The sequence below is a fragment of the Oncorhynchus mykiss genome, chromosome 6 (genome assembly GCF_013265735.2).
Source record: "Oncorhynchus mykiss isolate Arlee chromosome 6, USDA_OmykA_1.1, whole genome shotgun sequence".
NCBI classification, from domain to species: Eukaryota; Metazoa; Chordata; class Actinopteri; order Salmoniformes; family Salmonidae; genus Oncorhynchus; species Oncorhynchus mykiss.
The window spans coordinates 48,272,217-48,295,942 of record NC_048570.1 but is presented as its reverse complement, the minus strand read 5'-3'; the positions used below and the strand labels follow the sequence as shown (position 1 = coordinate 48,295,942).

Sequence of the window (23,726 nt, the reverse complement as noted above, 5' to 3'; positions counted from 1 at the left end):
AAGCCAGAAATGTGGCAAAAGGTCGCAAAGTTCAAGGGGGCCGAATACTTTCGCAAGGCACTGTAAATCTGCATTGCATGCTATTTGAGGTCTTAAGCTGGGTGTCGGAATAAGCATTTTGTGACATCTGCCGATGTAAAAAGGGCTTTATAAATAAATTGTACTGATTGATTGATGATTGATTGTATGAAATGGAGTAGCATATATCCATCATGTAAAATGAACATTGAGCACTGTCTCCATGGAGTATAGCACTGCAGCCTTAGGCAATGTATATTTACGTGGTGCATAACATTATCTCATATCACATGCATGGCAAGACATGATTGATGTAATTAGATGCTCTGGAGAGATCCCACCCTCCTTCCCAACACATGTAGAATGCTTAGAAACCACCAGAAACCTGTGAAATAGATCAACAGATGATGTTTTATCTCCTCTCAAGGTCTGTTGATTTACAGTATCTCAGAATCAGGAACTGTCATATCCCATGTGATATGTCAAAACAAGTTGATACATGGTGCATTGGGTTTGTATTTATTGTGGATCCCCTTTAGCTGCAGCAGTTACTCTTCATGGGGTCCAGTAAAATGAAGGCAGTTATACAATTGTAAAAACATTCCCGATACATTCACAACAGATTTCACAAAATCCATGTTCCTTTTTGATTTCGGGGCAGGCTGTCAACAGCAAGTACTGTGACACTATGATAAGTCAACAATACCTCTAGGCATATCTGACGTCATGTATTTGATATCTTTATGTGAAGGTTCATGTCCATATTGACATCAGTTCATTGTGTTTGAGGACGGTTCACTGACCAGTTTCCAACGGATACGATTAGACTAGTTTAACAGTTACAGAACAGCTACAGTAGCCTATCAGAACAGCTGCAGTATCAGAGGCGCAGAGCCTTAATTAACGGGCTACACATAATGGCTGACGACAGCCAGGTAAGGTTCATTTTAGCCTACGTTTAATGAGCTTTACAGTTGTCCTAATCTCATCTTGTTCTAATGGCAAGTCTGCCTTAAGTGCAGAACCTATGGTTGATATTAGAAAATAAGTATGATTGGAAGTTTAGGCAAGTAATTCCAATTGGGGAATTGTTGTGGGATGTTAGCATACCATATTGCGCGTGTAGCATTCGTGCCATGGAGGATTGTGCAGGCCGGCAGGTTGCTACAGGATCCTAGTATCATGTATGTTATAGGGAATCAGATCTGTCTGACTTTTTCACCTGAACTGCTCATTGGCTGTCCATAATGAGCCCAGCGAGCAGGATGTGTAGCTGGGCTCTGCAATAATTAGCTCCCAGAGCAATTACAAATAACTATTCTTGTTTTAAAAGCGTCATTACAACTAGCAACATGACGGTCAGTCACCTCTAAGTAGGACTCAGTAGAAACGCTATGTGTTGGATTTGTCCATGTCTCGCTAAATTAACCTAGCTACATTAACAGCCGTGGAGAATTTATACTACAGTTTTAAGGGATCTCTCTGAAGGTTTTAGATGATACAGTGGTGCTTCGTCCTCTGGATGAAGAACCATACATCTCGGCTTGGCTTCATTGCATTATTATTTGGGGAACGTTGACATGCCATTTGTGTTGACGGATGGATGAAAATAATGTAATTATAGTATCGTTATACATAGGCTAGCAGGAAAATCCGCATGAGATATCCATAGAACTGAGCCCTGCTCCATTTCAGCACCATGCCGCGGTCTCAGGTGCTGCCCTGGCGCGAAACATTTCAGCACCATGGCACTGTCCCCTGACGCCAAGAAACGTGTCAGCTCTATGCAGCGGACAGCTCCACAGTGCTGAAATAGTTCAAGCCCCCTTGAACGTCTGATTTGAAATTATTCTGCAAATGGTTATAATTTATTGCACGTCCTAGTTTTGCAGCTTTACAACCTCAGAATTATATCTAATGGATGGCAGCAAGTTACGTTTTTGTATATGGTGATGAATGACGATGCATGATAAACCATAAATTAAACACAAAATCGTGCACTTAGACATATTTTCGTTTGGCAGAACATTGACAAGCTTTGATTTGTTTTCTAATGACATTGACAATTCATATAGATATTAGACTTAGATCTAATTGTGACATCATGTGTGTATGACATCTTTGAAGAATGCTCTGGCTTCAGCCAATCGGAATCGAGTATTCAACAATGCTTTGGCATAATTCAAGGACGTTCATATTCACTTCAGTTGTCTGCCGATGGTTCACTGACGTTTTTTCAAAGGAGGTATTAGTATTTCCTCTAAACAGCCTACAACAATAAGCTACTCATCATGTCAGATGACAGCAAGGTATGGTTCATTTGCCTATTTTGAGTTTAGAGGAGAAATTACTAACAATAGTTTGATCCATGGCCTGAAATCTGACCACTATTGCCGTTTTGTTTAAAATAGGAGTGAATAAGTTGTTTCATAAAGTCACAACCTAGGACTGATATTGACCTCTTATTTATCCACCAGAGCGTGAAATGGGAGGATCCCCCGGATGACCAAAATAAGGTTGTGGAGAATATGAAGGATGAAACAGAGACACATGAGACCTGCAAAGACAGGACAAGAGGCAAGGTAAGAAATATGCTGTCCTTTACACATGCTCTGCCTACTTAGGCACAGATCTAGGATTAGTTTACTATCACTAAATCCTAGCCTTAAAGCATTAGGAGGAGACGCTACACTGACCTTAGATCTGCTATGAGACCTATAATCTGTTGTCATGTAGGCTAAACGTAAGTCCAGTGGCGGTGCCAAGAAGACTTCCGTGGAGGAGGACAGCAGCATTGGTGCAGGTCCGAGATTACTTCATGTTGGGTGCAGGTTGTGTTCAAATTCATCAGCACCGATCTGAGTAGATAGTATCTATATAGGTGAAAGCAATATAGTGGAGGCCCGCAGAGAGATGTGCTTTTACCTGTCCAGTGCAATCAAATCCCTAAAGGTGAAGGAAATTAGGGATCAAGTTCAGATTCAACTTTAGATTGCTCTTTGCGGTTTCCCAGAGTCTTCTCAGACACCCGGGTGTGGTTTCCGGGAAAGGGGATCTATCATTGAGCAGCTGGAGAAGGAGGCTCAGAGGACTCTAATGCCTTCTCTCAAGATTGGGACATGCTGTGCCCCAATCCTCCTCTCCTTCCTGAGGAGTCTAACTGATGAGCAAGTCCCATGTCTTTTTCCAACCTCACATACAACAACTCTGAATTTATAGTCATAGTGCACCTTCTAACCACAAATGGGATTTCAAACACTACACCTAACCCTAACATCACTGTAACCACACACCTAACTCTTCCTGTAAATCAAGAACAAAATATCTCATGGACTTGCTAATTGCTTAAATAAATACACGTTTATTTTCCCTGACATGGCTATCTAGTGACTCCACTAACTCAACACCAGTGTGCAGGTAAAATATGTTTCCTTTCTTTTCTTTTCTCTAGCCAATGGAGAGTGATTCAGCAGGGCATGAAAAATAATGTAAGTCTCTCCACATAAGGTTCTGGTCAAAAGTTGTGCGCTATATAGGGAATGGTGTCATGGAATTGCTTGATTGACAAAAACATTACTCTGTTTGTTGGCCATAGCTCACATTCGAGCAGCTCTCAATGCTGTGTCTGAAGATTGTTAAAGTCGTGACCCAGACAGCCCTCCGCATTCTCCTACCAGCGCTAGCTCGTATCATGGGGGTGAACCTGAGGAGTGGGGCAACCTCCCCAGAATCCCAGTGCTCTCTGACAGGGTCTGAGGATTCCTTAGGCGGTCTGGATGAGAGAGAGAAAAGGCTGCTGATCAGTGAGATGAACTACTGGACTAAGGAGAGGAGGAGGAATGGCAGTGCAGGATGCCACCAAAAATCCACTCGCAGGACCTCATCACCATGCTGTTTGCCTAAGAGGTATGTTCACAGCAATATTTCAACATAATAATTGCAAGACCTGATCCATACTTATCATAAATTATTAACTTGGAATTCACACCTTGTAGTTTTAAGTTCTGGTCAGAAATGTTGCCACTGGGGGGATGGGTCCAGGTGAAAGTCATTTTTAACTGGGTAAGCCATGAAGTCATCTATGAATAAATAGATCAGGTACATGCCTTTCAGAAATAATCATATTCTGATGTCGTACAAACATAAAAATCAGGCAAAAAAATCGTGTCAGTTGGCTTTAGGCTTCTAGAACTACGGTGGTATGAGAAGTAATCCATCATTGCTCTAATTTGGTTTTCAGGCTCACTAATGACCCAGATTAGATGCAGTTGGTTACATTTGCATGGCTTAAGTGGTGATTGTGTGTTTATCTTCAAGGTCCCAGACCTCATTGCAGAGCTTGCCTGCAACTAGAGAGGCTCCCCTCATGGAGGAGCCTCTGAAGGCTCTTTTTGGGGTAACGGAAGAGAGCCTTCTGATATCCCTGGTTGAGGGTCACTCCAACCCCACCTCCTCCAGCTCCTCCGAGTTGAGCTGTGCTATCGTGGGGGAGGTGGTACACCAGCTTAACTCTGGCCTCTCAGTGGCCATTCAGGCCAGCCCGGGGAGTTGCCCCCCTATGGACAGTCAGGACATAGCAGCAGGCAAGGAGGTCATTCGGGTAGCCTCGGTTCAGATCCTGGCCGAGCTACAGAGCCAAACATCTGAGCCAGAGTGGGTAGGGTTTATCGAGCCCCTCATGGACCCTGTGACCGATGATGTGCTGGAGGCCATTGTCGGCACAATGGACAAAATGGCACAGGACTTCAACATCCTATTGGATCTGGCCAAGAAGATGACAATCTTGGGGTCTAAATTTCTGACCAATCTTCAATGTGACCTAGATGTTGAGTGTCCATCTGGGAAGGAAGGGACCACTCACTTTCTCAAAGAGACTGGATCCGCTACCAGTGTGGTGGCCAGAAAGATTCAGACCCTCTCTAGCCCCGACTTTCAGTCTAAAGCCCTGAAGGCGGTGAGCACCATCCTTACAAGGAAAGTCAGCAGCTCTTCTGGCATGGCTCCTTCCTCTAGGCCTTCTAGTGCTGCTCCTAGCCTTACTGAAGCCCCGCTGAATACCAGCTGCACAGCCCTGACATCTGTAACCTCCACTGCCACAGTGATTGTTAAGGCATTTGTGGGAGGCATGGAGACGATAGCATCATTTGAAGACACATGTGAAGCAGTTGATTGGCCAGTTCCTGTAAATGACCACAAAACAGGGTCTTCACAGAAGATAACCTTCTCTCTAGCCGGCACACTCTATGGCCGTATACGAGCAAAGCTGAGGGACCTTTTAACTCTAGCCGCTCGAGAAGAAGGTGTGGCAAAGGATGCTTCTCTTCGGGAGTCTTCAGACACCCTGGAAAAGGCAACTGTTTCAACTGTTGAGGTCCAGTTACCCAGCACCGAACACAGTAGAGTTCCCAGAGAGAGCCAACCAATACCAGCTCTCTGTCTCTCCAATCTGGATACCAGTACTCAAGAAGTTCTTAGCAGTGTTTTTTCCATCTACAAGTCAGAGTTATCAAAAGTGGAGAGTAAATCCTTAGCCGTTGTAAGTTCATCTGATGAGTCCCTAGAGGCTTGTTGGTTTGTTGATGGTGTCCTATCAAAGCTTGATGACTATACTATTTCCCAGTCACCCTCACCCAATGAAGACTTGAGCGTGAGTACTCAATATTCTCAACTGAGCTCAGAAGAGAGTGTCAGAATCACAGAGTCCTCAACTAGTCTGATTCAGAGTATTAAGAAGCTCTCTAGCAATCACTTTCAGACTCAGGCAGAAGAGGCAGTGAGTAAAGTGCTGATGAGATCCAGTCATTCCTTTATCACACAGATCAGCCATACTGGTCTTCAGAAAAGTCTGCAGGCTGGCTTATCATCTAGCTCACCATCAGAGATCCATGTCCTTTCAGAATCCATGTCCTCCATGTCCTCTGAGAATACAGCCTCTGGATTAGTGGAAACCTTTGTCAAAGGAATGGCGACTATTTTCCAGAAAAATGAGTCCACTGACACTGTGCTACTGGAAAGAAGTGGGAGAGTTTCACAGTGCTCCCACGGGGGCTCCCAACTGGATTATACTGAATTGAGTGTTAAAATATCAGAGGAGAAGCTTTGGTCAACAGCTAAGAACATCTGCGTCAGTATGAAGAACACACTTAAGGATTTCTTCACAGGGCTGAAGCCATCCGGATCCGAAAGGACAGAAATGGCTTCTTCCAAAGAGACCCTTGGGGAGATCCTGGTTGCTATCCAGAGTGAAATCTCAAACTTCGGGCGAATGAAGGATTCCAGGGAGCTCCTTCAGATCAATGATATGGTAGGAACTATGCTGAAGGAGATTGAGAAAAGTGAGGATGACAGTGAACAAGTCTGCCAAGACATCCCTCGAACCTGTTCATCTTTATCCACTTCTTTAAATGGTCGTAGTTCCTTGTCCAGCTCTTCAAAGGGTCCTAGGTCAGAGTGTGAGTTAGAGATCAACCTCCCTGGCACTCCCATCCCTGACGAAGTGCCTTTTGATCTGACCTGCCCCATCGTCAGGAGCTCCTGCATCGACACCAGGGACTCTAAAATGCCAGAGATTTCTACAAGTGACCTAAAGACAAAGATGATGGCACACACAGATGAACCCCTGCATCGTAACAGTCCAATGACTGACAGCAGCCGACCACCGAGTGCTAAAGTCTCTTTTCGATCCTCCACTCCGTCTTTCACCAGCAAGGGAACCTCTTTGGTACCAAAGGGAGAGGGGATTGACATTGAAGAGAAGGAGGTGTGTATCCCCAGCAGCTCTGGCCATCTGAGGGAGCTCTTAATCATCCCGGACATCAGCAGTGCCACTGCATTCCCACTGCAGTACTTGATGGACTCCAGCAAAGATGATGGCATCTGTTTTGTCACCATACTGGTGATAAGGTTGCTATCGGAGATCAGACCCTCAGCCCTAGATGGACCCTCCCAACAGGCAGCAGATCTGACAGAAACATCACAGCAACTCATCAGACAAGTCCTGTCTGAGTTCTGTGCTGCATCCAGATTATCCAGGACACAGGCATATTCCCAGAACCTGAACATCCAAAGGGTGTTCAGAGGTGTACATAAAAACCTCATGGAGGAGTTTGGCTCTTATAACACCCTGCAAGCAGCTATGTCCTCCCAGGACCCTGCATTTGACAGAGTCCTGGTAAAGTCCTTGACCCAGCAGCTGGTACAGGGATGCAAGGAGGCGTCAAGACCAGCTTCTGCTGCAACAAACCCATCAGACCAGGCTGAGACGGAGAGGGGGGCTGAGCAGAAAGCAAGAAGGAGCTTCCTTTGCTTTTCAATGACCAAACTCAGGATCAACTTCAAGGTATAGCAGGGAGTTAGCATTTGTTTTTTGTTCCAGTTAGGTGCTGATGTTATTGATGTGGCTATGATAAGACAAATACATGAAATAAATATTTTTTATTCACCACTAAATTGTTGCATTAGATTCAGAAGTGTTCCATTTATTTATTCTCTGTACCATTTTCTTTACCTTTCTTCTGTTAGCGTTCCAAGAGAGGAAACAAAAAGGACTGCCATTCAGTCCAGGACCAGACTGAGATTCCCTCTACTGATGGACATTGCATAGGTAAGGATGTTTTAGAGCTCTGCTATAGCTTGTAGTTTTGTTTAGGTGTGTGTTAGAAACATAGGAATGCCTACCAAACTCATAGCACTGTTATTTTTCAACGTTACTATACTGCATCTCTCTCTCTCTCTCTCTCTCTCTCTCTCTCTCTCTCTCTCTTACCCCATCCATTTCTCTTGTGTTTCTAGCTCCAGTTGGAGAGGTTTCTCCCTCCATATCTCAGCCTGTCAAAAAACGATCCTTGATTGTCAGGGTCTTTTCAGCAATGATGAAGCCATTCAGGCGCTTCACCAAGAAGAACCTGTAACCTGTTACGCTGCATGAAGAACTACTTTTGTAACAGCAAGACTTTTGACAAGAGAAATTTCTGCATGTCTAACCTTTCAAAGTCTATTTGATCAAATAAATGGCAATGATTTTACAAGACTTTCAAGTGTTTTGGAAGATTGATAATACTGAAGCAGATTTTCTCAGAGAAATGCACTAGTTCCCCCTTGGTTACACATTTATTGTTCAGCTTTTGAGTTGGCAGGACATAGGGCGTCAGGTAGCCTTGTGGTTAGAGCATTGGGCCAGTAACCGAAAGGTTGCTAGCGTCAGATCCCTGAGCTGGCCATGTAAAAATATGTCGTTCTGCTCCTGAACAAGGTAGTTAACCCACTGTTCCTAAGCTGTCATTGTAAATAAGAATTTGTTCTAAACTGACTTGTCTAGGAAAATAAATAAAATAACCACAGCTTGACTCTAATACAATAGTTGCTGCATAGACTGTCAGATAACCAGATGTTCTCTATTAATTTAGTTAGATTGGTAAGAGCTTATTAGCAGCAAGGGGAAAACACATAGAGGAGAATTAGCTATCTGCAGCTAGATCAACCCTCTGAGATGCTTTCTATATTTTTTTTATATTTTTTTTTGTTTCACCTTTATTTAACCAGGTAGGCAAGTTGAGAACAAGTTCTCATTTACAATTGCGACCTGGCCAAGATAAAGCAAAGCAGTTCGACACATACAACGACACAGAGTTACACATGGAGTAAAACAAACATACAGTCAATAATACAGTATAAACAAGTCTATATACGATGTGAGCAAATAAGGTGAGATAAGGGAGGTAAAAGGCAAAAAAAGGCCATGGTGGCAAATACAATATAGCAAGTAAAACACTGGAATGGTAGATTTGCAGTGGAAGAATGTGCAAAGTAGAAGTAAAAAATAATGGGGTGCAAAGGAGCTAAATAAATAAATAAAATAAAATAAATACAGTAGGGAAAGAGGTAGTTGATTGGGCTAAATTATAGGTGGGCTATGTACAGGTGCAGTAATCTGTGAACTGCTCTGACAGTTGGTGCTTAAAGCTAGTGAGGAAGATAAGTGTTTCCAGTTTCAGAGAATTTTTGTAGTTCGTTCCAGTCATTGGCAGCAGAGAACTGGAAGGAGAGGTGGCCAAAGAAATAATTGGTTTTGGGGGTGACCAGAGAGATATACCTGCTGGAGTGCGTGCTACAGGTGGGTGATGCTATGGTGACCAGCGAGCTGAGATAAGGGGGGACTTTACCTAGCAGGGTCTTGTAGATGACATGGAGCCAGTGGGTTTGGCAACGAGTATGAAGCGAGGGCCAGCCAATGAGAGTGTACAGGTCGCAATGATGGGTAGTATATGGGGCTTTGGTGACAAAACAGATTGCACTGTGATAGACTGCATCCAATTTGTTGAGTAGGGTATTGGAGGCTATTTTGTAAATGACAAGGATTGGTAGGATGGTCAGTTTTACAAGGGTATGTTTGGCAGCATGAGTGAAGGATGCTTTGTTGCGAAATAGGAAGCCAATTCTAGATTTAACTTTGGATTGGAGATGTTTGATGTGGGTCTGGAAGGAGAGTTTACAGTCTAACCAGACACCTAGATATTTGTATTGTCCACGTATTCTAAGTCAGAGCCGTCCAGAGTAGTGATGTTGGACAGGCGGGCAGGTGCAGGCAGCGATCGGTTGAAGAGCATGCATTTAGTTTGACTTGTATTTAAGAGCAATTGGAGGCCACGGAAGGAGAGTTGTATAGCATTGAAGCTTGCCTGGAGGGTTGTTAACACAGTGTCCAAAGAAGGGCCAGAGACTCACCAGCAGCAAGAGCGACATCATTGATGTATACAGAAAAGAGAGTCGTTCCAAGAATTGAACCCTGTGGCACCCCCATAGAGACTGCCAGAGGTCCGGACAGCAGACCCTCCGATTTGACACACTGAACTCTATCAGAGAAGTAGTTGGTGAATCAGGCGAGGCAATCATTTGAGAAACCAAGGCTGTCGACTCTGCCGATGAGGATGTGGTGATTGACAGAGTCGAAAGCCTTGGCCAGATCAATGAATGCGGCTGCACAGTAATGTTTCTTATCGATGGCGTTTAGGACCTTGAGCGTAGCTGAGGTGCACCCATGACCAGCTCTGAAACCAGATAGCATAGCAGAGAAGGTATGGTGAGATTCTATTGTTTTCATACTGTTTTTATTTATTTAATTTTCTGCTCTTTTGCTCACCAGTATCTTTACCTGCACATGACCAGCTGATCATTTATCACTCCAGTGTTAATCTGCTAAATTGTAATTATTCGCCTACCTCCTCATGCCTTTTGCACACAATGTAGATAGACTCTTTTTTTCTTTTTTTTCTACTGTGTTATTGACTTGTTTATTGTTTACTCCATGTGTAATTCTGTGTTGTTGTCTGTTCACACTGCTATACTTTATCTTGGCCAGGTCGCAGTTGTAAATGAGAATTTAATCTCAACTAGCCTACCTGGTTAAATAAAGGTGAAATAAAATAAAAATCTGGCACTTTTTTTCAGAAAACCGATGGCAGCGTCTATCATTGCTCTTCTACCATCTATCCCATGTCTGCACCTCCCTCTTCCATCAAAAACAAATTACCTGGTTAAAGTTAGTTAGGCTAGGGGTTAGGGTTAGAGTTAAGTTTAGGAGTTAGGTTAAAGGGTTAAGGTTAGAGTTAGGGGAAGGGTTAGCTATAAGGGTTAGGGGAAGGGTTAGCTAACATGCTAAGTAGTTACAAAGTAGCTAAAAAGTAGTTGAACGTTTGCTAATTAGCTAAAGTCCTTTGTGATGAGATTCAAAATCATAACCTTTGGATCGTTAGACATCCGTGTTATACTGTATGCCCATCCCTCCACCCTGACCAACCACCCTACTTTCGTTTTTGCCTTAAATAACCATTTGTCTTATATAACCATACCAAACATAACATATTATACTAATTTGAGTGTCCCGGATTTACATTTACTATGTTACGTCTAGTCTATGAGATCAGGCTGATCACAGACATGAACAGAGTAACAGGTCATTGTAGTTATGAGTGTGAGGGATTGGAGGATTTCACTGTGGGTCAATGCAGAGCTAAGCATGAAGGGTTTTTGTGGCATGACATAAAACCAGAAACCACAGCACAGAGGAAACCTCTGAGGGTCATAATGGCTGGTCCCATTAAACCTGGGGGAGGAGGAGTTTGAGGAGACCTCAGAGGACAGGAGCTGTCATGGTGTTAAGGACAGTAGATGAATCACCGCACTTTTTTGCTCTTGTTCCCTGTGTGTGTGTGTGTGTGTGTGTGTGTCTGACAGAGGTAGAAAGTGATGAAATACAGAATTGTGCGTTTGTTTGTTGTAGCTTTTTATTATTGTAATAGATCATTTTCATCCCTAGCTTTTTAAGAATGAGGCAAGATGAAGTCAAATTTCTCAAACAAGAAACATGGTTGACTGTTTCCCTTCAGTCGATTTCTCATTCTCTTGTAAAATAGCAATGATGCAAGCGCTCTGATCTAGAAGCCAGTGAAAGCGAGAGGTTTTACAGCTAGTTTGTTCAGCTCAGGAAAGCCCCACGGCAGCACTTTGGAGTGTAGCATTGTGTTTTGGTATCCTCATCTCCTTTGACAGTGTCTCCCGCATTCCGACAGAGCAGATAAAGCAGTACTGGGTAGAGCTGGTGGGGCTTTCAGAGTCAGTTTCATCTTTCTGCTCAGGCACAGGGCAGGCATCCTATGAAGTGTTTATCTCAGGAGTGCCTGATTTACCTCTGAACGGTGTCAAATGTGAGAGAAAGTGGGATCCGGGTGTTTTTTTACCGTTGTATGGATGTCTCTCTTTGACGAAGAAAAGCCTTGCCAATGAGAACCTTATTCCAGTCAGAGAGATATTATCAATATTTGTGTTGACACATACCCTACTGCTTCAGTCAGGATTGCATCACGGCTGGGGATTTGTTGTCATCTGTCTGAGACGGAGATACTGGTTGAGCAGAATACATTTAGAGGTACATTGGGAAAGAAAATCCTGCATGTATGAAAAAGCCCACCTTGTGGGTGTCACAACGTCTGCGGAAGTCGAAGCCTCTCCTTGTTCGGGCGGTGCTCGAAGGTCGACGTCACCGGTCTTCTACCGGTCTTCATTGATCCATTTTTCATTTTCGATTGGTTTTATCTTGTCTTACTACACACCTGGTTTCAATCCCATTCATTACCTGTTGTGTATTTAACCGTCTGTTTTCCCTCATGTCTTTGTCAGAGATTGTTTTATGTTCAGTATTCGTGTTTTGTATTTGGTGCGCGACGGGTCCTCGTACCCACTTTGTTTCATTGTATTTCATGGTTTTGGAGTCATGTATTTTAAGTTATTAAACTACTCCATTCCACCAAGTTTTAATTATCCTGTGCCTGACTTCCCTGCCACCTATAAACATGACTGTGATAGAATCTCCGACCAAAATGAAGTCAGCAGGAGAAGGTACCCCAGCCGTGGAGGTGGAGGAGCGCGTCATGGAACATACGGCGATGATTTCCAAACTGAGCGCAGCCATGGATCGCGTTGTCCAGAATATGGACCGCTGGGAGACACAGGGAGTTTTTCCAGCGCCTCTACCAGGACAACCGGGGTCTACCCTGAACACCCCTTTCCCACCTGAACCTAGCAGGATCCATCTATCCAAACCACAAGGATATGACGGAGCACTGTGTGTGGAGGGGGAGATGCGAAGTTGGACGATTTTGAGGAGTTCACCCACTGTTTCCAGACAGTATTCGACCACCCACCCGAGGGCAGAGCGGCGGGTGAGCGCCTCTACCATCTGAGGCAGGAGATGAGGAGCGCACAGAAGTTTGACCTGGAGTTTAGGACCCTGGCTGCCGGCGCTGGATGGAGCAACAGGGCCCTGATCGACAATTACCGCTGTAGTCTATGTGAGGACGTCCGTCGGGAGCTGGTCTGCAGAGACACCACCCTCACCTTCGACCAGCTGGTGGACCTGTCCATCCGGCTGGACAACCTGCTGGCTACTCGCGGACGTCCAGATCGGGGTCTGGTTGTTCCATCCTCCCGCACACCCTCTCCGATACCCATGGAGCTGGGAGGTGCGGTGCGCAGGGAGACCGGAGGGGGTTCCCTCTCGTGCACCATATGTGGCCGCAGAGGTCACACTGCTGGTCGGTGCCGGGTTGGTTCCTCTGGGAATCGAGGTAGCAGGCAGGGCACTCTGGCGTCACCCCAGGTGAGTAGGCACCATTCTCATCCAGAGCCCTCTGTTGCACATATGTTTGTCTCTGTTACTTTTCCTGAATTTTCCCTGCGTTCCCAACATAAGGTGCTAGTAGATTCAGGCGCGGTTAGCTCATAGTTTAGGGATCCCCATTGTTCCTGTGCATATACCTTTCCCCGTTCATGCCTTAGATAGTCGACCATTAGGGTCAGGGTTTATCAGGGAGGCAACCAGGGAGGCAACCAGGGAGGCAACCGCTCCTTTGAGTATGGTAACGCAGGGGGGTCACAGGGAAAAGATGAGTCTTTTTCTTATTGATTCTCCTGCGTATTCCGTGGTGCTGGGCCTACCCTGGTTAGCTTGTCATAACCCCACTGTTTCTTGGCCACAGAGGGCTCTCACGGGGTGGTCGTGAGAGTACTCAGGTAGGTGTTTAGGGGTTTCCGTTGGTGCTACTACGGTGGAAAGTCCAGACCAGGTCTCCACCGTGCGCATTCCCCCAGAATATGCCGATTTGGCTCTCGCCTTCTGTAAAAAGAAGGCGATTCAATTACCACCCCATCGACGGGGGGATTGTGCGATAGATCTCCTGGTAGACGCTGCACTTCCCAGGAGTCACGTGTATCCTCTGTCGCAAGCGGAGACGGTGGCTATGGAGACATATGTCTCCAAATCCCTGTGTCAGGGGTACATTCAGCCCTCCATTTCACCTGTCTCCTCGAGTTTCTTTTTTGTGAAGAAGAAGGATGGAGGTTTGTGCCTGTGAGGTATAGTTACCCCCTACCTCTTATTGCTATGGCGATTGAGTCAATGCACAGGGCTCGCTTCTTCAATAAACTGGATCTCAGGAGTGCGTACAACCTGGTGCGTATTCGGAAGGGAGACGAGCGTAAGACGGCATTTAGTACCACCTCAGGGCATTATGAGTACCTCCTCATGCCGTATGGGTTGCAGCCGTGCGTAATTAGCCGACTCCCACCACGGTAAAAGAGGTGCAGTGATTTTTAGAGTTTGCCAACTACTAGAGGTTTATGCTTTATACTGGAGGTTTATCCGGGGCGCCTAACAATGAACATGCACCTGTAGAATGGTGGTTAAGACACTAACAGCTTACAGATGGTAGGCAATTCAGGTCACAGTTATGAAAACTTAGGACACTAAAGAGGCCTTTCTACTCACTATGAAAATCACCAAAAGAAAGATGCCCAGGGTCCCTGCTCATCTGCGTAAACATGCCTTAGGCATGCTGCAAGGAGGCATGAGGACTGAAGATGTGGCCAGGCAATAAATTGCAATGTTCGTAGTGTGAGACGCCGAAGACAGCAAGCGCTACAGGGAGACAGGACGGACAGCTGATGGTCCTCGCAGTGGCAGACCACGTGTAACACCTGTACAGACCACGTGTAACAACACCCGCATCGGTACATGCGTACATCACACCTGCGGGACAGGTACAGGATGGCAACAACAACTGCCCGAGTTACACCAGGAAAGCACAATCCCTCCATCAGTGCTCAGTCTGAATAGACTGAGTAATAGGCTGAGAGAGGCTGGACTGGGGGCTGTAGGCCTGTTGTAAAGGCAGGTCCTCACCAGACATCACCGGCAACAACGTCACCTATGGGCACAAACCCACCATCGCTGGACCAGACAGGACTGGCAAAAAGTGTTCTTCACTGACGAATCGCGGTTTTGTCTCACCAGGGGTGATGGTCGGATTTGCGTTTATCGTCGAAAGAATGAGCGTTACAGAGGCCTGTAACTCTGCAGCGGGATCGATTTGGAGTTGGAGGGTCCGTCATGGGCTGGGGCGGTGTGTCACAGCATCATTGGACTGAGCTTGTTGTCATTGCAGGCAATCTCAATGCTGTGCGTTACAGGGAAGACATCCTCCTCCCTCATGTGGTACCCTTCCTGCAGGCTCATCCTGACATGACCCTGCAGCATGACAATGCCACCACGCACAGAACGAGCAGTATGGCTGATTTCCTACAAGACAGGAATGTCAGTGTTTTGCCATGGCCAGCAAAGAGCTCGGATCTCAATCCCATTGAGCATGTCTAGGACCTGTTGGATCGGATGGAGAGGACAGGGCCATTCCCCCCTAGAAATGTCTGGGATCTTGCAGGTGCCTTGGTGGAAGAGTGGGGTAACATCTCACAGGAATAACTGGCAAGTCTGGTGCAGTCCATGAGGAGGAGATGCACTGCAGTACTTAATGCTGCTGGTGGCCACACCAGATACTGACTGTTACTTTTGATTTTGCCCTTCCCCTTTCGTTCAGGGACACATTATTCAATTTCTGTTCGTCACATATCAGTTTGTCTCAGTTTTTGAATCTTATGTTCGTACAAATATTTACACGTGTTACGTTTGCTGAAAATAATTGCAGTTGACAGTGAGAGGACATACACACACACACACACACGCACAAAGCCTACCATCAGTAACACACTACGCCGCCAGGGACTCAAATCCTGCAGTGCCAGACGTGTCTCCCTGCTTAAGCCAGTACATGTCCAGGCCCGTCTGAAGTTTGCTAGAGAGCATTTGGATGATCCAGAAGAAGATTGGGAGAATGTCATATGGTCAGATGAAACCAAAATATAACTTTTTTGTAAAAACTCAACTCGTTGTGTTTGGAGGACAAAGAATGCTGAGTTGCATCCAAAGAACACCATACCCACTGTGAAGCATGGGGGTGGAAACAGCATGCTTTGGGGCTGTTTTTCTGCAAAGGGACCAGGACGACTGCTCCGTGTAAAGGAAAGAATGAATGGGGCCATGTATCGTGAGATTTTGAGTGAAAACCTCCTTCGATCAGCAAGGGCATTGAAGATGAAACGTGGCTGGGTTTTTCAGTATGATAATGATCCCAAACACACCGCCCGGGCAACGAAGGAGTGGCTTCGTAAGAAGCATTTCAAGGTCCTGGAGTGGCCTAGCCAGTCTCCAGATCTCAACCCCATAGAACATCTTTGGAGGGAGATGAAAGTCTGTGTTGCCCAGCAACAGCCCCAAAACATCACTGCTCTAGAGGAGGTCTGCATGGAGTAATGGGCCAAAATACTAGCAACAGTATGTGAAAACCTTGTGAAGACTTACAGAAAACATTTGACCTCTGTCATTGCCAACAAAGGGTATATAACAAAGTATTGAGATCAACTTTTGTTGTTGACCAAATACTTATTTTCCACCATCATTTCAAATAAATTCATAAAAAATCCTACAATGTGATTTTCTGGATTTTTTTTCTCATTTTGTCTGTCATAGTTGAAGTGTACCTATGATGAAAATTACAGGCCTCTCTCATCTTTTTAAGTGGGACAACTTGCACAATTGGTGGCTGACTAAATACTTTTTTGCCCCACTGTACATACATACATTCATACATGTATGTGGGGCGGCAGGTAGCCTCGTGGTTAGAGCATTGGGCCAGTAACCGAGAGGTTGCCAGATCAAATCCTCGAGCGGACAAAGTAAAAATCTGTCGTTCTGCCCTTGAACAAGGCAATTAACCCACTGTTCCTATGGCCGTCGTTGTAAATAAGAATTTGTTCTTAACTGACTTGCCTAAAGTTAAAATGTAAAAAAACAATCATACACTCTTAACAATACTGCTACAGAAGTGACACCCAGGGACGGTGCCAACAGATTACAACCACAGATTACAACCACGAGTGATCAACAGATTACAACCACGAGTGATCAACTTACACTTTATAACATGTTGTCTTCTGTCTGATTTAATGTGACCCTCTTCCTGTCTCGTAACAGATCCAGCCCAGGTGGTTCAGCAGAAGCTCCTCCAGCAGCAGGTGGTGACTGCAGCTGCCTCGCATCAGATACAGACCCCCCCCCTCCTCACAGCCCGGCCCAACAGGCCCCAGTTTCCGCTGCAGCAGAGTCCCCAGTACAGCAGCAGCCAGCCAAGGGCCAGGCTCGCGGAGGGGCCATGAGGGGCAAGACCCAGTCCAAGCCCAGCGGGGGCAGCAGCTAGGTGCCCACAGGACTAGTTAGAGCTCCCCTTTCAGCTAGGCTAAGCAGGACATCTCATCAGTGTAAATGCACTCAGTGACTGAGGACCAGCATTATGAAGAGATCCAGCGTTATGAAGGAGTGGTGGAGTCCAGTCTGAGGTGGCTGTGTTGAATCTAACCTGGTTTAAGGAACTGCTCCATGTAAAGGAATGACCTGTCTTTTAAGAGTGTCATCATCTATCTTCAACACAGTACTGTAACTGTCGGCTGTTTCCTTCGCGACTGTTTCAGAAGGTCTCCCTTGGAGGAAACCTGGACCAACATCCAGGGGGAGGTTTAAGATCAGAAAAGCAGAAAAACAATATTCATGCCTTTTTTTAAATTGATGAATATATTAATGTTACTCCATAGATATCCTGTGGCTATGGGCTGGTGCATAGCTCATTTGGGGAATGTCCATTTGAATAATGTTTTGTGTATTCATACATTGTCCCTGTCCGCCTTGATGATATTATTCTCATGCTTACCGTTTATGATGTCTGTAATTTCATAGTTGGTAGATATAGAAAACACCCTTCTTGTTAAAAAAAACCTATGTAGTGATAATCATATCTTTACGTTGTAAGTTTGAGCTATGTAGTCTGAAGAAAGCTTGTGATTGTGTCTCTGGCAACCAGATAAGCACGCATCCTACGTTTTCTCCTAAGGCAGGCAGTATTACCACTGCACTGGATAACCTAGCTATAAAGTGCATTCGGAAAGTATTCAGACCCCTTGACCTTTTCCACATTGTTACGTTACAGCCTTATTCTAAAATTGATTCAATCCCCCCCTCTACAGATAATAACCCATAATAAGAAAGCAAAAACTGTTCTATTATTTTTTTAATCAAAAACCTATGTACTAAAAATAAAATACTGATCACATTTACAAATATTCAGACCCTTTACTCAGTACTTTGTTGAAGCATCTTTGGTAGCGATTACAGCCTCGAGTCTCCTTGGGTATGACGCTACAAGCTTGGTACACCTGTATTTGGGGAGTTTCTCCCATTTTTCACTGCAGATCCTCTCATGTTCTGTCAGATTGGATGGGGAGCGTCGCTGCACAGTTTTTTCAGGTCTCTCCAGAGATGTTCGATTGTTTCAAGTCCGGGCTCTGGCTGGGCCATTCAAGGACATTCAGAGACTTGTCCCGAACCCACTCCTGCATTGTCTTGGCTGTGTGCTTAGGGTCGTTGTCCTGTTGGAAGGTGAACCTCTGGAGCAGGTTTTCATCAAGGATCTCTGTACTTTGCTCCGTTCATCTTTCCCAGGATCCTGATTCAGGCCAAAGAGTTCAATCTCGGTATCATCAGATCAGAGAATATTGTTTCTCATACCCTTCCCCCAGGTCTGTGTTTCTGTCCAAATCATGTCCAATCAATTGAATTTACCACAGGACTCCAAACAAGTTGTAGAAACATCTCAAGGATGATCAATGGAAACAGGATGCACCTGAGCTCAATTTCAAGTCTCATAGCAAAGGGTCTCAATAATTATTTAAACAAGGTAATTCTGTTTTTATACTTAATAAATTTGCTAAAATGTTCTACACTTTTCGCTTTGTCATGAGGTGTTTTGTGTAGCTTAATGAGAGGAAAAAATAATTGTATCAATTGTAGAATAAGGCTGTAACGTAACAATGTGGAAAAAGTCAAGTGGTCTGAATACTTTCCGGATGCACTGTAAGTTTACTTTTTATAACACATTTCCTGTGATATAACCGTTGGGAAATAATGGGTACTACTACCGTATAATAGGTTAAATCAAAAGATGGAATAAGCTGCAATAGATAAAAGCCTTTCTCAGTGTTTTAGTCATGAGGGAGAAAAGAAAGCTCTCAACAGCGCTGTCTGTTTTCCCCTGCTGGCTGCTGACAGTGGCAGATATATCAGAAGAGAAAACATTTATTTGGGCCGGAGGGCAGAGATTCAGGCCTAAAGCCACTCAGAATATCCTAGATCACTGGATCAGTGGGCATATCACACAGTGTCAGAAGAGTCAGACTGTGTAGAAGGGCTATACACACACCACTATAGTTCATGTTGCTATCACTGCTAACATTTAAAAGACCAGTATTGTAATCTGGTCTGTTAACGGGAGCACATAAGAAGACAAAGGCCAATTTAATGCAATGAATGACGTTTAATAAATTGTCTGACACTTGGTCTTTAAGGACTGTTTGAAGGGCTTGAACAGGCCTTTGGAGATGGCAGAAAACATCCTGACGAGAAGTGGACGTTTGTGAGGCGTCTCCTGTTGGGAGCTGGCGGGGAGATCCTTTGGCAGTGCAGACATGGCAGCATGTGGCACTATGCTGGGCACTACAGGAGAGAGAGAGAGAGTTTACATGCACTTTAATTCAGAAATGATGTAATGTATGTTACAACTCAACATAACTGACACTGATAAATGAGAACCAACAGCTTGAGTTTTGGAGAATATAATTACTTTTACATAAGAGATGACTACTGATTGCGTATATAACCTTTGTAAGGTTATTTTGAAGTGGCATTTCTTTGTACACCAATATCTCAAACAGACTGTTATCCTGTTGTGTGAACTTACGCATGCCATCTTCAGCAGTGGTCTGTACTTGTTCTGATTCAGAGCGGTGGGAATCCTTCTTGTTCCCCTTCTTGAATAGCTAAGTATTTAAAGAGAAAAACATGTTTTAAAAAATGTCACAGCTGACCAACCTCATGATGATAACAATCACAACTACCACACCAGCACAACAACATTTATGATTGGTTTTGGAATGAACGGATGGTTTTATATTTTTACACTGAATAGCATTGTTTACTCACATTATCTCCCACAACTGTTCATTTAAATACGTTTGCTGTACCTTTAAGTTGCTTGTCAGCCTGACCAGCCTTTGTAGAAAAGATAGTTTCCCGCTGCTAGCCCTCACATCCTCAGCCAGTGGAAGAGCCTTAGGCCCAGTGGTTTTGACTGATGTTCTTGAGGCTGCCCTCAATGCCTCATTACATCTGTGGAGAAGCGCTTCACTCAAAGACTTGACAAGAATCCTATCAAATGAAGAGTCCTGAGTCGACACGGCCTGTTGGAGGATTTTCTCCGAGCCAAACTCCTCCAACAGATTTTTATAGACGACTCTGTAGACTTTATGAATCCTCAAGTTCTCTGGATAGGCTTGTGTCTCAGAGCAGCCTGACCATGCACAGAAGACCTCCATAACTTTAGGGATCAGGTCTTGTGACTTGCGTGTGGCGTCAACTGGGTAATCTTCTGCTGGGGTTTGGATTTCTGTTAGAATTCTCATTACTAACATGCTGATGAGGCCGGTGACGTCATCATCACTGCCCAAGTTATCAGAGGATGGGGTTGGAAGTGTGACATCTTTGACCATGTCTGGGCTGGTTGACATATCGTCCCTGACAATGTTTTGAGCTACACCAGAATGACTGGTGGTATCCACTTCCTCTCCATCAATGTTGGCCTTCAAGATTTGTGCTGCATTGGAGGTCTCGCTTGTTGCCATAATGGTGCCAGAAGGAGACAGCCGAGGGGAGGACTTGCCACTCAATAGATTGCCTACATCAGATATAGTGGTTTCAGATGTTTGGAGAGATTCAGTTGGAGAGGATCCTCTACTTTCTGCATCAGAATGCACAGAGTACATGACCTGGCTTACCATAACTTTGGTAAAGAGACTGACTGAGTCACTAAATACTGATGAAGAAGAAGAGCTAGAAATTCTATCTTCAGACACTCTAGCCAACACCGTGGCCCCCTGAGCCAAACTCATTGAAGTTGAATAGGGCACAAAACTAGGAAGCAGGAGGCACTTAACAGACTCCTCTACAAACAGCTGAACCAGCTCGTAAGTTGTGTGCTTCCCCACCTTGTCATTCCTCTTCAGCTTCGAAAGGATGGTATCAGATGCACTCTTTCCAGCCGCCACTGTCAGTCCCAGAGGGGTCAAGTTGCTATCGGAAATTATGCGGGTGACTTGGTGACTGAGATCACGGGAGAGAGCACCAATCCTACCCTGAGATATGAGCTCCTCCAGTCTAGCTATTGCATCTGTTAGATCAGGGCGAGATGTAACCTGCCCTTCTGCCTCTGGATATACCTTCTTCATGATGGTATCGGCTATGGCAAACATGCTTGTTCTGGCATCACACACCATTGTTTTTGGCTTAGTAGATTTGCTCATGTCAATGACTGAACATCTTACAATGGGCTGAGCAGTACTCTCGGGTAACTCAGAAGGAATGGGAGTGCCAGGGAGTGCAAATTCCCACTCTGTCTTCTGTGATTTGGCAGTTGAGAATGACAACGAGGAGGAAGACCGCAGTGACTCTTGATAGACCAATTCCTCGCCACATTCGCTGCTTATCTTCTCAATGTTCTCCAGCATAGTTCCAACCACTTTATCTATTTGTGAAAGCTGTCCTGCAGCCACCATTTGGTCAGATTTTGACAGTTGCTCCTGGACACTGCTGATGATACTGTCCTCTGGCATTACCAGGTGGGCTTTCAGTGAGGTCTGGGAACTTTAAAATGAACAAGCAAAGCATGTTAATTGCTGTCTGAAGTTGGAAAATCGATATCTTAGTGCTAACAAATCTAACAAGCATTATAATTGAGTATTCTAAATGTAATTTATATGTGTGCATTAGATATTGCAAAACACACCTGTTAGAAAGCTGGAAAATATTGAAATGGGGAAATTATTGTTCATCAGTTTGAGGGTTAGGAATAACTGCACGCACACACACACACACACACACACACACACACTATGGGGAACATACAGTACCTCTTGGAAGAGGGTGTGCTAGACCTTGGTCGGAGAGCCCTGCTGCCACAGTTACTTCGCCAAATATTTAACTTCCTGGATGAGCTCCAGTCTTTTCTGCTCAAAGGCAGTGAAGGATCTTGCACTGCCACCCATCTTGAGTGAGTCAGCGTTGTCATAAAAGCCCGTCACCCCTAGAATGCGGGCCAGGGCCGGCAGCAGGATCTGCAGGGTGGTCTGTGCAATGAAGTTGACAATGGTCTTGCACAATTTTGCAAGCTGTTCCTTTGTCATCTGCATTGCACAAACAAAACAGAACACAGCAGGTTTGGCAATGAGACTCTGATGTAAAGTATTCTAGATTGAACAGAATGCATTTCACCAACATCGTTTTCCTTATCTGTGACTGAATTAAAAGTTGGATGAAGTATGACAGATTAATGAACGTAATAGCAGAATAGAACTATGGTTAATTCCTCTCTCTTGATTCAACACAACATTCCCAAATCAAAGGTCAAAGGCTGATGGAGAAACTTACAGGTTTTTAAATCCTTTATAGATCACTTGCCATTACATAGAAAAGAAAAAATAAATGTGTTTTACTTACTTTTTATTTCCTTCTGCACAAAATATGTGAGGCTAGAGCAAAACATGGTTCTAACATACTCATCAGTAAGATTGCGCATGAATGAGATGAGGATTGGGTAGCAGTCCTCCATCTCATCTTTGTTGCCTGGACCGAATGCAGCCTTAAGAGCATTCTTCTCCAAGAGCTCAATAACAGATCCTTTGTCCGGGTGTTTATTCCTCAATCCTAAACATGTTATTACCATATTGGACAATTCAGGATAAGTCAGACGCTTTTCTCTTAATACAATACTTTGATAAAATTGCTACAATAGGACTATTGAATAAAACTATCCATGCAACATTTCTTACTGACTCCAGTTTCTAACATGACCTTTATCTATGATATTCAAGTTTAGAGAACCAACATACTACAGAGTGAAAATCTATGACCTGCATCCGTATCAGTGCCCTGCTCCCCTGACTTCTTGGCACTACTTTTCCTCTTCACCTTGGATAGAATATAATAGATTCCCGATCACAAATAATAGACATGTTACATCAGGTCAATGCAGCTATTGTGACAATTGAGTGTTACTAGTCTAGTAGTTGCCCTGTCACTCCTGCCATTTTACCTTTCCTGTCTTCTTGGGCTCCTTCTTGAGCTGGGCCACTGGTTCTTCCTCAACAACCTCCCTCCCCTCCCTCGGGGGATCATCATCATCTCTCTGTACTACTTGAAGGACATAGGAATTTCATGTCAATGTCAGATTAGATTCTTGCAAAGGACATCATAGAGCTACAGCCATATCAGAGCTAAACTGGTGATTGATTTAATAGAGAGAATTAGACATTTGTTTTGCAATAGCCTATGTTATCTTAAATGACGTTTTCCTTAGTTACATTCCCAAATATTTAGTGTCATTTAACCTACCCTTTCTTCATCCATAATAGCATACAGTATTTTTTATTTCTCGAAAAACTTGTCCTTATCTGTGTTGTTTTCACTCATGTTGAGTTTACTGAGGACAATATTGCAGCCACTGACGAATTAAGAACTTCATACCACGTCATGGAATGTTAGACCTTTATGCACATTCCCATTCTCTCATTAATATTGGGGGAGAAATATATTGATCAGATCAGATTACACACTTTCCCCATCAACCGTTTTCGATACAGCTAGGCCCACATTGAAATCTGTTCAC

The 23,726-nt window shown here is 44.4% G+C and overlaps 1 protein-coding gene across 2 annotated transcripts; it reads right to left on the bottom strand.

Moving 5' to 3' along the window:
- Positions 1 to 18,400: 18,400 nt before the first annotated feature.
- LOC118964891 lies at positions 18,401 to 23,390 on the bottom strand. 2 transcript variants are annotated; one of them, XR_005052135.1, is made up of 5 exons: positions 23,154 to 23,390; positions 22,972 to 23,029; positions 19,749 to 22,765; positions 19,345 to 19,504; positions 18,401 to 18,635 (listed from the first exon to the last, which is right to left on the bottom strand). XR_005052135.1 is itself a non-coding variant. In XM_036980312.1 (4 exons), the coding sequence occupies exons 1-4, from the start codon at positions 20,686 to 20,688 to the stop codon at positions 18,551 to 18,553; spliced, it is 981 nt and encodes a 326-aa protein (XP_036836207.1). In that variant the 5' UTR covers positions 20,689 to 20,823; the 3' UTR covers positions 18,408 to 18,550. The 2 variants fall into 2 exon arrangements, 1 of the variants encoding a protein (XP_036836207.1); XM_036980312.1 differs by lacking the exons at positions 22,972 to 23,029; positions 23,154 to 23,390 and having other exon boundaries at positions 18,408 to 18,635; positions 19,749 to 19,827; positions 20,032 to 20,823.
- Positions 23,391 to 23,726: the final 336 nt, after the last annotated feature.